Source organism: Diaporthe citri, assembly GCF_014595645.1.
Source record: "Diaporthe citri strain NFHF-8-4 chromosome Unknown scaffold_10, whole genome shotgun sequence".
Classification (NCBI taxonomy): Eukaryota; Fungi; Ascomycota; class Sordariomycetes; order Diaporthales; family Diaporthaceae; genus Diaporthe; species Diaporthe citri.
The window spans coordinates 1,952,454-1,964,707 of NW_025064855.1; the positions used below are offsets into that span (position 1 = coordinate 1,952,454).

At 55.8% G+C, this 12,254-nt stretch overlaps 3 protein-coding genes across 3 annotated transcripts; 2 read left to right on the forward strand and 1 right to left on the reverse strand.

Annotated features, from left to right (window-relative positions):
- Window positions 1-1,452: 1,452 nt before the first annotated feature.
- On the forward strand, window positions 1,453-2,451 carry INS49_003740 (uncharacterized protein; the record flags this gene model as incomplete). The annotated part of the gene is made up of 1 exon (XM_043164530.1): window positions 1,453-2,451. The coding sequence occupies one exon, from the start codon at window positions 1,453-1,455 to the stop codon at window positions 2,449-2,451; it is 999 nt and encodes a 332-aa protein (XP_043019295.1).
- Window positions 2,452-3,527: 1,076 nt separating this feature from the next.
- Window positions 3,528-7,913, forward strand: INS49_003741 (uncharacterized protein; the record flags this gene model as incomplete). Its single annotated transcript, XM_043164531.1, has 3 exons — window positions 3,528-3,864; window positions 3,926-7,092; window positions 7,155-7,913. The coding sequence occupies 3 exons, from the start codon at window positions 3,528-3,530 to the stop codon at window positions 7,911-7,913; spliced, it is 4,263 nt and encodes a 1,420-aa protein (XP_043019296.1).
- An 817-nt stretch (window positions 7,914-8,730) lies between these two features.
- Window positions 8,731-10,272, reverse strand: INS49_003742 (uncharacterized protein; the record flags this gene model as incomplete). Its single annotated transcript, XM_043164532.1, has 2 exons — window positions 8,731-10,117; window positions 10,211-10,272. 2 exons carry the CDS (start codon window positions 10,270-10,272, stop codon window positions 8,731-8,733), a joined length of 1,449 nt encoding a protein of 482 aa, XP_043019297.1.
- Window positions 10,273-12,254: the final 1,982 nt, after the last annotated feature.

Genomic DNA, 12,254 nt, shown 5'->3' on the forward strand with positions numbered 1-12,254 from the left:
TGTGTTAAAAGGCCAAGACCGCCCGAACACACGGCGTCGCCAATGCTCTGCCGTGCTTTGGTCAGCTTTCTGCTGCACGCGCCGTATCAATCCTGGGCGCTCTCGAATAGCTTCGGCATGGCCAAGAGCTGGGGCTCGGTCGAGCAGAGACGCCCCTATCAAACCATATTCACCATCCAGCGACGAGGTGTCTTGGCGACCCGGTGAACACCGTTCAAGCGGCAATAGTCTTCCTATTCTCTTTGACCATCTCCAGAAGACAGGTCGTGGAGTGTCGAGGAGAAGAAGACGGTGCGTATCCGACGACCAGGCTATGCAGCCCGTGTGTCTACTCCATCAGACAATGAGCCGGCACGATCGTCGAGGCCCTGATAGGCCGGAAGAAGGAGCAGGACATCATTGCCATCGGGCTCGTCGTCAATACCAGAAGCCTCCTTCACATCGGCCTAGACGATCCACAGCCAAGAGACTACCAAGTTTAGGCCTCCGCCTCGATTGTGAATGCAGCCAGTAAATACATGCCAGGGACTTTGGTGCACTGTTCTCGATCGCAAGGGTTTGGATGCTGACAGACACCTGGAGAAGGTTCTCTGATATTGCCACGACACCGGTCTGTGTTGTTGAATGGCCCAGCATTTGGCTCCCTTGAACTCGGTATCATACCAGTGCTGTCTTTGCAATAGTCTCCACTGCACTGTGCGCCTTGGCCCAACTGGGCTCAGAGCCAGCGACTGCTATAGCTTGGATGGTGATACATCGATTCAATGTTCGGATGGCGATGCTCGCCGCTCACGGGAAGCGTGGCCCAAGATGCCCACGTAACAATGCAGGGTATCAGCCCACAAGAGGCAGCTACACGTCCCGTGAGAGGTTTCCAAGTAGGCACGGCGGCGGCGCCTGCGAAGTGTCGGTGTGAGGGCTGTTTCTCTGGCCACTGTGAGCGGCTGAGCGGCAACTTGCAGACTTGATCAATGGGGCAGTCTTAGAATAGAAGCCTGGCGTTCGGCGCCGCCAGGTAGTGGCGGATGGCTTAAGATAATGAGTGGTGGGCTTCCCTTGGCCATGATCACGGGCGGTTTCATATTCCATAGCTTTGTTGCCAGACCTCAGATCGGCCATTGCAGAAATGCTCGATTGCCATGTCAGCTCTTGCTGGGTCTATTCGTGATGGGCAGCTTGCTTGGAAAATAAGTGCGAGGTTGAGACTGGATGTTTTCCGGGTCTCCCTGAGGAGTGCAGAGTAGGAAAGATCCAGGTAGGTCGTCTAGTCGGTGGTGGATGCCGCACTGAAGGTACGTACCTCGCCAGACCTCGGCTCCAGGATTTGTTGGCTGGCCGGGAGCTCTGGGCCCCATCAATTTTCTTGAGCTCAATGGGCGGCCCAGTTAGCCGGTCCAACGAACTCACCTCTGTCAACATCATCACCAAAGACTCCAGTTTGACAGCGGCGCCATGGCAGTCAGTGATATTCTCTCGACTGTTCCTCAGCCAGTCCAACTTGGCCTGGCTGGCATCGGCACCCTCTACATCGCGAGTCACATCTTGAGCTACGCCCGCTTGCTCCTCAACCTCTTCGTCCTTAGCGGTACCAATCTCCGCAAGTATGGCAAACCAGGCTCCTGGGCTGTCGTTACGGGTGCATCCGATGGGTTAGGAAAGGAATACGCAAAGCAGCTCGCTTCCAAGGGATTCAACCTGGTGCTCGTGTCGCGCACCCAGTCCAAGCTCGAGGCATTGGCTTCCGAGATCGAGAGCTCTAGCAAGCAGGGCGTGCAGACCAAGATCCTCGCCATGGACTACTCACAGGACAACTCAAACGACTACGACCGCCTATCCGAGCTCGTCCAGGGTCTCGATGTTGCCATCCTCATCAACAACGTCGGCCAAAGCCACTCGATCCCGGTCCCTTTCGTCGAGACAGACAAGAAGGAGTTGCAGCACATTGTCACCATCAACTGCCTCGGAACATTGAAGACAACTCAGGTCATCGCCCCTGGAATGGTCCAGCGGAAGCGTGGGCTGATCCTGACTATGGGCTCCTTCGGCGGGTGGATGCCTATTCCGTATCTCGCAACCTACAGTGGCAGCAAGGCGTTCCTCCAGCACTGGAGCAGCGCCTTGGCCGGGGAGCTCAAGGAAAGCAACGTTGATGTCTATCTGGTCCTGTCCTACCTTGTCGTGTCGGCCATGAGCAAGATCAAGCGCCCGTCCGCCATGATTCCCACTCCCCGGCCGTTCGTGAAGGCTACGCTCGGCAAGATCGGGCTGGGTGGCACGCAGAACATCGCATATTCCTACACGCCTTGGTGGAGCCACGCTATTATGCAGTGGTGGGTCGAGAAGGCCGTTGGCTTTGGCAGCAAGGTTGGAATTGGCTTCAACCTGAAGGCCCACAAAGACATCCGTACCAGGGCTCTCCGCAAGGCAGCAAGGGAAGCAAAGAAGGAGTGAAGGAATCTGGTGGAAGGAAAACAAGGCTCTTTTCTTCTTCCAATTATGGTATTTGACTATGAAGGGCATCAATCGAAGGGTTCATGGGGGATGGAAGATAGGAGGCAAGAGGGCATGGTCTGAAAGATGCTTGCTCTAGAAGTAATGGCTATGGGATACAGCTCGGCGCTGCTAACTATTAGACCATCAATGAAGATTAGGAAGAAGCCTAAAATGCCAAGCGAGATACGACTGACAGTGATAGTCATACTTTGCGAGGACATGCGTGGAGTGGCATATAACATTCCGAAGATCAGTACCTGCTGAGCTGAGTATGTATGCCTCGTCTGCTCAGGAAAGAGCTTCTTCGCCTGTTGCACCCTCGGTTGAAACATGTTCGCCTGGCTTCGTTCTCTTGTAATGGATTCGATCCGATGACTCGCATGAAACACTGCCATTGGCCACATCTTTGTGGCATCGTGTCGAGGGGCCAGAGTATTTGAAGCTGTCGTGCCCGAAACAGCCTAGCTCGACGGCCCTGCGCGCCAGGTTCGCGTCTCCACCGAAAATTGGGGCCCAGCCTTCCTTGACCAGCTTGACTGCTTGAGTTGACCACCACCCCTGCAAAGAAATTGTGTTGACTGCATCGGAGAGCTGCAGTCGGCCAAACCACGCCTCACTTCCCACACCTCCCATACCAAACCAGCCGCATCAGGCCAGGACCACACTGGTCGACCGACTGCCAGCCAGCCTCCATCCAACATCCAGATCGCCATTTTATCCCAGCGACCTGCGGCTGCACGCTCCTTGCTCCAGCTCCTGCTGCTTCCGTTCCTGCTCCTGCTCTTCCAAGCCCTCGACTCGACGCGACTCGACAGGCCAGGTCCCATTGATGTTGCGATAGCTTGGTGCGATTCGGTTGCCTCTGCGCAAGACGGACAAGTGGCTGAGGCGAAGCTGCTGCCGTCGACCACCGACCACAGATCACCGACCGTCGACCTTCGCCCTTCGCCGCGAACGACAGTCCTGTCTTGAGGAGGGGCGCTCCTGACATTCGGTCCTGAAGCCCACGCCGTCGACACCCTACTGCATCCCACATGGCCACACCGACGCCGGTGCGCCATCTGCCCGGCGCATTCATCAACACACCCGCGCCCGCTAATGATGCTACACGACGGAACCTCTTCGGAGATGCAGCGGCTGGGGGGCCACGGCTAGGGCCCTTGGGACGGGATCCCCCAAGGCCTGCCCCGGATCCGTTCCGTGCTCCCGGTGCCCCAGGTCCACCACAACCACCAGGCCCGCCTGCGCCGCCTGCCCTTCAGATGGTCCCCGATAATGCGGCCCAGCTCCCGGTTCTCAGGGCTGCGAAGGTGGTCAACGACCTCCTGCAGCTCGACGGCAGCTACCCCGAGCTGAACTCGTTGTGCCAACGTGAGCAGCCCCCGATCTCGCATGCTTCTAGTGGCGGCATCCTACTCACAAGCTTGAACAGTTCGCACCTCGTCCGATTATGATCTTGCGACGCTCGACCCAGCACTTGCTCCCTTCCACAAGCCTACCCAGTACCCGATCCCAGACCGGGTGTTCGAGAACTTCGACCGCGGCCAAATTGCGACAAATATGGGTCTGTTCACCGAGATAAATCACGCCTGGGTTACTATTGATAACGCGCTCTATCTCTGGGACTATACCCATCCAGATCCAGAGCTGATTGGATATGAAGAATCGCCCCATACCATCACCACTTTGGCTCTGGTCCGTCCAAAGACGGACGTCTTTGTCAACACGATCACACACATCCTGGTGCTGGCGACTGCAACAGAATTGATTCTCCTCGGCGTTTCAGCGACACCCACGCCCAACGGTTCCCATACTGTCAATCTCTACTCGACCAGGATGACGCTACACAAGGGCAGCCTCGATGTGAGCTATATTGTTGGCTCCGCCGACGGGAGGATCTTCTTTGGCGGCAACAACGACACCGATGTGCATGAGCTCTATTACCAGCAGGAGGAGAAGTGGTTTTCCAGTAGGTGTGGAAAGATCAACCACACGCACCCTGGATGGTCCTCGGTGGTGCCCAAGCTGCCTCATCCGAGCACGCTTCTGCCCAGTCCAAGTTCTCTCTGGACGCCCAAGACGAACGAGTGCCTGGCCGACATGGTCATCGATGACAGCCGGGGGTTGCTGTACACTCTCTCCAATACCTCGACCATCCGTGTCTACCAGCTGGAGGGCTTGTACAAGCTCAACAAATGCATCGAGAAGGATAGGACAACGTGCTTCAATGAGACGACTCACTTTGTTGCAGGATCGCCGCTGCTGACGAACAACCTGACAATCGTGTCAATCAGCCCGATCTCTGCCAGGGAGAGTTTCAACCTCCACCTGGTAGCTCTGACCAGCACTGGCTGCCGCATCTTTCTGAGCGCAACTAGCTCATCGTCTGTATCTGGCTCCGCCCCGCAAAGCATGCAGGTCCAATTCGTCAAGTTTCCCCCCTCTGCCGACCAAGCTCCCCAGGCGCAGCAGGCCGGTGAGGGAGCATATCTTACCGTCAACTCACAGGCTCTCACAACGAGCAGGTTTGGTCAACGCTTTGCGCCCGGGTACTTTTTCGATTTTGTTGCAAAGGCGGATAATCCTAACACCGATATTCTGTTCGTTGCCGCACCGGAGACTGGCCGTATCAAGTTGCAACATGGGACTGTCGCGCATAACGAAAGGGCCATGAGGTATTACGAAAGCGCAAACTTCATTGACCTCGGCCAAGGAGTCAAAGTCCTTGCAGTGGGGTCTATCACACCACCTTTCGCCGCGGCTGGACAGCCTGTTGGCTTCGGAAATGAACTCGCCGTCCAATTTGATCAGTCTCCCTCCGAATTTGCTATAATGACTAATATGGGCATCCACGTCGTTCGAAGGCGGAGGATGGTAGACATTTTTGCGACTGTCATACGAAAAGCCGCAAGTGACGACACCGTCAAGTACGAGACGACGCGGTTCATTCACCTTTATGGCCGCAACGAGACCGTTTCCACAGCTCTTGCCATCGCTTGCGGCCAAGGCAACGATCTACGCAACGGCGCGGCCCGTGTGATTGACCAAGTCACGCAAGACCGCGCAAGATCTGTTTTCATCGACTTCGGAGGCGACCCCACGGTGACCGAGACGGACTCAATCACCTTGTCTGCCCGACATCACGCTCTGGGATTATATCTCACCCGCTTGGTTCGGATGCTATGGAAGTCGAAAGTCGTCGCGCAAGGCGTGGATCAGGCTGGGGCAGTCTTCGTGAGATCGACAGTCCCAGTGGCCAAATTGAACTCTGTTCAGGAAAACTTGGATCGTCTGCGGAATTTCCTTGAAACCAACCGTGGTGTTATCAAGGGCCTGAACGGTCCCCAGGATCTTGCGAACGCGCAAAACCGCCTCGCAGAGATGGCTATGCAGTCTGAACATCAGGGCCTGCATTCTTTGCAAAGGCTGATGGAAAACATTGCTGAAGGAATCTCGTTTGTACTGATGCTTTTCGACGAGCGTGTAGCCGAAATATTCGTTCGGCTAGACGCGCCAACACAGCATCAGCTGCGCGAGCTCACTTACGAACAACTCTTCTCCCAGGAGGCGGGGAGAGACCTTGCGAAGCTTCTGGTCAAGGCCATTGTTAATCGGAACATCGAGAGTGGCGCAAATGTGGAGACCGTGGCTGACGCTTTGCGGAGACGGTGCGGCAGCTTCTGCAGTCCGGACGACGTCGTTGTCTTTAAGGCCCAGGAGCAATTGAAGAGGGCATCAGAACAGGCTGGCAACCCTAACCACCTTCGACAAGTGCTTGGAGAGAGTCTGCGTTTGTTTGAGCGTGTCGCCGGCAGCCTCACCCTGGCTAACCTCCATGGCGCTGTTCAGCAATACCTTGATCTACAATACTACGCCGGGGCTATCCAGTTGTGTCTGAGGGTGGCTCAAGAAAAAGACCGCGGAAACACGGCGCTGTCTTGGATCAACGATGGCAGACCGCCTAATGACCCTCGACAGGCGGCCTTCAACGAGCGTAGGAGTTGCTATGATCTTGTCCACGAAGTGATGCAAAGATTGGATGCTGTCTCGGCTCGCGAGCCGGAACTGGTCGACGGACGCCTCACCTTGGCCGCCACCAAGCGCAATGAAGCCTACAACGTCGTCAACGGCTCTGATGACGAGGTGTTCCACTTTGACCTGTACGAATGGTACATCGAACAGAACTGGACCGATCGTATCCTCGCTATTGACTCGCCGCACGTCGTCACCTTCCTCCAGCGACTGGCGGCCACTGAAGCCCGCCATGCTGACCTTCTCTGTCGGTTTTACACGCATCGTGGCAGGTTTTATGAGGCTGCTGAAGTCCAGGCCGAGCTGGCGAAGAACGAGGTTCTCGAAATAGGAATCAAGGACCGCATCACCCTGCTGAGTCGTGCCAAGGGCAATGCTAGCGTGTCGACGGTTGGTGTCAGCCGGCAGCATCAGCAGGTTCTGAACCATGATGTGACGACATTGCTGGAAATCGCGCATATCCAGGATGACCTTCTCGAGAGGCTCAAGGCGGATGAACGAATACCAGATGATCGCAAGGGTGACTGCGAGCAGGCTCTGAACGGCCCCATACTCTCACTGACAGAGGTGAGCATTGCCACGGCTTGTACCAACGAATTAATCATGTATGCTAACCACAGGATCCACAGCTGTTTAACGGTTTTGCCGAGCCAGCCAATTACTACGACCTTTCTCTACTCATCTACCACGCAGCCGATCACCACGCCCCGCGTCTCATTGCTGACACATGGCGCAGTCTCATTAACGCAGCTCATTTTGAGACGGAGGAAGCATACCGCAACTGGGAGGACCGGGGCCGGCCAGCTGATGACGCTGAATTTGGCCCGCCCCCGCTGCCCTATGAGCATGTGTGCAACAAGGTTCAAGACATTGCTCACAGGACCAGCATGAACAACCACGTCTTCCCGATCGACACTGTTCTCACAATCCTCTGTGAGTACGCCATCACCCAGAATCAAAACGAGGACATCCAAGCCGATCCAAACTGGCCTGTCTTGCTGTTTGTCAACAACCTCGGCGTTGCCCACGCCATCGTCACACGTGTACTCGAACGCATACTCGACGCACAGGAGGCGCCCTTCACAGGCCGACGTCGAAAGGTCGTGGTCCGGTGGATCTTGATGGCCTGCGAGCTATGGGTGCGCGAGGTGGAGCGCCGGGGTCTGGATGGCCAACAAGGGGGCGGTAACATAGGACACTGGACGGTGCAGCTGCTCAGCAGGGCGGTGCAGACCATGGATGAGATCATCGAGACAGAAAGGGCGGCCGGTAGGCCAGAGCACGCAAGGGAAGCACAGGGCCTGATGGCTGGCGCTAGGGACCTGGCGGCCAAGATCCAGCAAGTACTTGGACTGGAAGAGGCTAGACCTGGGCGTGGGGGCTGGTGAGATGGACCGGATGGAGGTTGAGGAAGGGCAGTGGAAACTCGGGGGCACGGATTTGTGATAGCAACGTCGCTGTGGTGAAAGGCGGCATGAGGAGGATAAGCGCACTGGTAAATAGATGGAGAGGTTGTCACCATTTCCATGGCAACAGACCCCTTGAAGCATTTGGCATCTCATCTTGGGGCTCTTGGGGAGAGAGGGTGCTCATGAGTGGGCCCTTTTGAAATTTGTACAAAAGTATGAAAGAAAATGTGTTATGACAGGGTCTTGTCGGACCTTTATTAGTTGAGCCAGGTGATGATGAACAGGACCGGTCCTGCCGGGTGCCGTTCACATAGTCAGCCGGGAAGATGGACAGCTTCTTGGTGAGGAGGAGGGGCCAAGACAGTCGAGTATATTTCCAAGTGGGTTAGTCTCTCCGTGAGAACAAGGTCAAGAATGTAGCTGACGATCAGAGGGCCAGTGTTTAATACATGTGCAACCGAAAAGGCCCGACAGCTTGCCTGACTGGAAGTCCGATTGCCACTTACAGCTCTGCCATCGGAATTCGATGTCTTGTCCCCAGGGTTTGCCCATCACAGTTCCTGTGCAAGTACTGCTGACATGGGAAAGAATTATTTTATTAAGCATTATGGAATGGAATACTTCGGCGAAGCCAAAAGTGCGGCTGCCGGTCTCCTGGGGCTAACTCCTTGTTGTCGACGGCGTACTTTGAAACCATGTCGGCTCGACCGCCGAGCCCAGCCTTTGCAACTACTCATACCCGTATAACTAAAAGACCTAAGAGCGCATCGCCGATAGCTTTTCCCACCTGACCCACTTAATGGAGGAGGAAGAACATGTTGGCCAGCGCCAGAACAAGCCCGAAGGTCGCCTTTGGCGAAGGAGAGCCGACCCCGCTGAGGGGCCAGGCACCGGGCACCATCCGCAGCGGGACGGAGACGACGCCCGGCTGCGTCACATTGGCAGCAACAGACTGGGAGGGCTCGGCTGCCCGGGCGACGAGTGCGTTGGACTTGTCGGCGGGCTCAGGGTAAGGCAGGAACCCGGGTATGAGGTGCTTTTTGTGAAGGCCTTCAGTGGAGGTTGGGGGGTAGTAACTCCTCAACGTCTCCGCAGACTCCTTGTCCTGCCCATCAAAAGGAGGAGGGACGACATCCCGCTTGACGTGCGCGCTGTTAGCGACGAGTGCGTTGGACTTGTCGGCGGGCTCGGGGTAAGGCAGGAACCCCTTGATAGGATGGACCACATGCCGCTTGACCAGCGGGCTGTCGTCAGAGCTGCCAAACGCCCAAGGTCCGCCGGTCCTGGGGTCGCGGTACCAGTTCTCCTCCGGGTCGCCCATGCACTCGCCCACGGTGACGAGGCGGAAGCCGGCGTCGCGGGCCTGCTCGATCATGTAGGCGGCGAGCTCGTGGACGGTGCGCTCGTGGATGTCGTGCGCCAGGACGATCTTGCCGTTGGAGCCATCCCACGCGCCCTGCTGGACCGCCTGGCTGAAGGCCTGCCGCGCGGCGTCGTAGTCGCCCTTCCAGTCGTTGGTGTCGACGCCCGCGCTGATGACGTGGTAGCCGAGGTCGCCCACCGTGTCCAGCACGTCGTCGTTGGTGCTGAAGTAGGGCGGGCGGAAGTACGTGGGGATCCGCCCCAGGGCCTGCACGAGGGCTTGCTCGTTCAACAAGAGCTGGTCGAGGATGCCGTACTCGTCGACCGTGGTCAGGTCCGCGTGCGCCCAGGTGTGCGTGCCGACCTGGTGGCCCTCGTCGACCATGCGCCGCAGGAGATGGGGGTGGCCGTAGTCGGTGATCTGCCCGTCGCCGCCCATGTTGCCGCCACAGACGAAGAAGGTCGCCTCTGCGTCATAGTCGCTCAGGATGTTGAGGAGCTCCTCGGTGTACTCCCAGGGCCCGTCGTCAAAAGTCAGGGCGACGGTCCCGGGCTCGTTGCAGGTGGTGATCACCTCTCCGTAAGGCACGGAGCCCAGCTCGGGGCGCGGCAGTCGAGCCAACCAGGACAGAGATGGGCGCTTGTACAGCTGCTCAGAAGATGAGGAACTGGCTTCTGTGTCCTGTGTGGTCGTGTCCTGGCGTTTCCGAAGAGATGATGATCGGCCTTGGCTGGGCGACGGGGCCTTTGGCTGCAGCTTGTCGTTGATGTTTCCTTGCCAATTACAGCCAGTGCTGTACTTGGGTAGACAGTCGATTGCGCTACACGATAGCTCATCAGAGCCACATACATTCTATTCATTTACCCACGTTAGCATGCTGGGCCGAAGTCGTTCAAGGCAGGAGATGGCTTACACTCTCTGAGCTGCAGCAAAGTCCATGTCCACAGATAGATCCGCGCTTTGCGGGGGCCCCATATCCGCAGGCGTCACCTTTGGAAAGCAGCGGCAACGAGGTTGTGTTGTCGAAGGGTACAGGTTGGTTCTGAACGGATGGAGAGGCCTGTACTCCAGCAAGAGCTGGCAATACAGGCAATAATTTTGAGGTGAACGATTTCATCGCGGATGTGGGTATACGAGCTTTAAGGAAGCAGACGTGTACGATGGTATTAGAAAGGGTATGCTCCCGAACCGAAGATGGCAGAAGGGAACTGCCTTTAAGAAAGATTTAATAGCAATTATCTAGACCATGAGTTCGTGGGAGAAGCCGTCTTCGAGCTAGATGGCCCAGCGCGCTGTCCGGCCCTCAGCACAAATATGGCGGGCGAGGAGGACCCTGGTGAAGCGTTTTTCGGCCTTGTAGACTCATCTTCATACGAAACTGGACAGCTCATGCGCCTGGTCTTGGAATATTGCCGCTCTTGTTCCTCGTCGGCCTAACATGTATGTTCAAGTATACTCAATAAACTGGAGGAGCCCTTGAGCCGACGTGCCTATATTTCGGACAAGACTGTGCTGGTGGGCTCGATGCCACCTCAAACTGTCCATTAGAGGCAAGAAACATAGGCCACATCATTTGTGATCACTAAAAGTGTTTAGTCCGTAACCGGTCGTCACTGCCCTGCTCTGCTGATCGATTACACGGGCCGGGTCTATCTATGGCAGGAACGATCATGCTCTGGACAAAGTACGGCCGGTCATTTACTTGCACATTCTAGAAGCCGGGGAACATCCAGCGGATACCTAGGTATGTTTGTCTCCGGGTTCATAAAATTGGTTCTATGTCCCAAATAACACTACAGGGTTGTGAATGGCTCTCATCATGTTAGCCTTCGGGAGCGTCGCTCCTACAATATAGTCCTCCTAATGTGTGGGCTGAGCCTGCCAGGCTCGTTTGGCTTGTGTGTCCCGCCCTGGGAGTACGGATGCTGCTAGTGTGCGCCGTCGCGGAAATTACAAGTTGGTGTTATAAACTAAGGCCATGGACTGATCATTTGAGAGGAACTTTTCGCTTCCCCGGGGCTAAAGGCGATCTAGACTTGCTAGTCAGAACTACTTTATGGGCACCGAGATACTCTGAAGCAAATCAAGTCCGTTTCATTGTAAGCCCACCTGGCTCTGCATTCGTCTTCAAGCTGACGGAAGATTTGAATAATTATTCTGCCAGTGATACCAACCTGACTTCTGAGGTGTAGCTAGCCGAAGTTTATCGTAGAGCCTTGTACCTCTTCAGTGCCAAAAGACATGACCAGCTTGCTTGTTGGGGTTGTACAAGTGTTGTCTCGCTTCGGAGTGTGCTGAAGTCACGCATGTCCTCTTAAATCTGTACACATCAACGACAACTGCCCGACGTGTTGACCTATTCGCAAACCCATCAGCTATAAAAATACGGTATACATACCAAGATATGACCCAGCCAGTCGATGAGTTACTTTGCGATGGCTTTGCAACGAAAATGCGGTGAGAACTGTATATTGCCGCGGCGCCGACCTTAGCTATCAGCTTCATCATGCAGGCGGGAGGCTGGCATCGGCGCTGCTGTCCATTTTCATCCCTGTTTGGGCATCTGACAGACCAATGAATCCACTGTACAGAGCACGGACTGCTTTGTGTTTGGACCCGTGGGCGGTCTGGGCAAGAACCTCATCATGTGGGCAACGGTATCGGATTCGCAAGTTTCTCAAATGCATGGAACTGCCCGACCATGGAGACGGAGCGGCTGGTGCGCACGGTAGCTCTGTCAATTGACAATAAGCGGAATCACATGCCACATATGATGGGTTTGAGTCTGGTTTGGAAAAGACGCAGCAAGGCTGCATTATGAGTCAAGGCCAGGGGTATAACTCAGTTATAAGTCCTTCCTGATGCTCCTTTAGTAAGCAGGACATTCACACAATATGCTTCACAGTGGTCATGTAGTTGCATATGTGGATTGACGTGTCCTCAAAATGGTATTGACC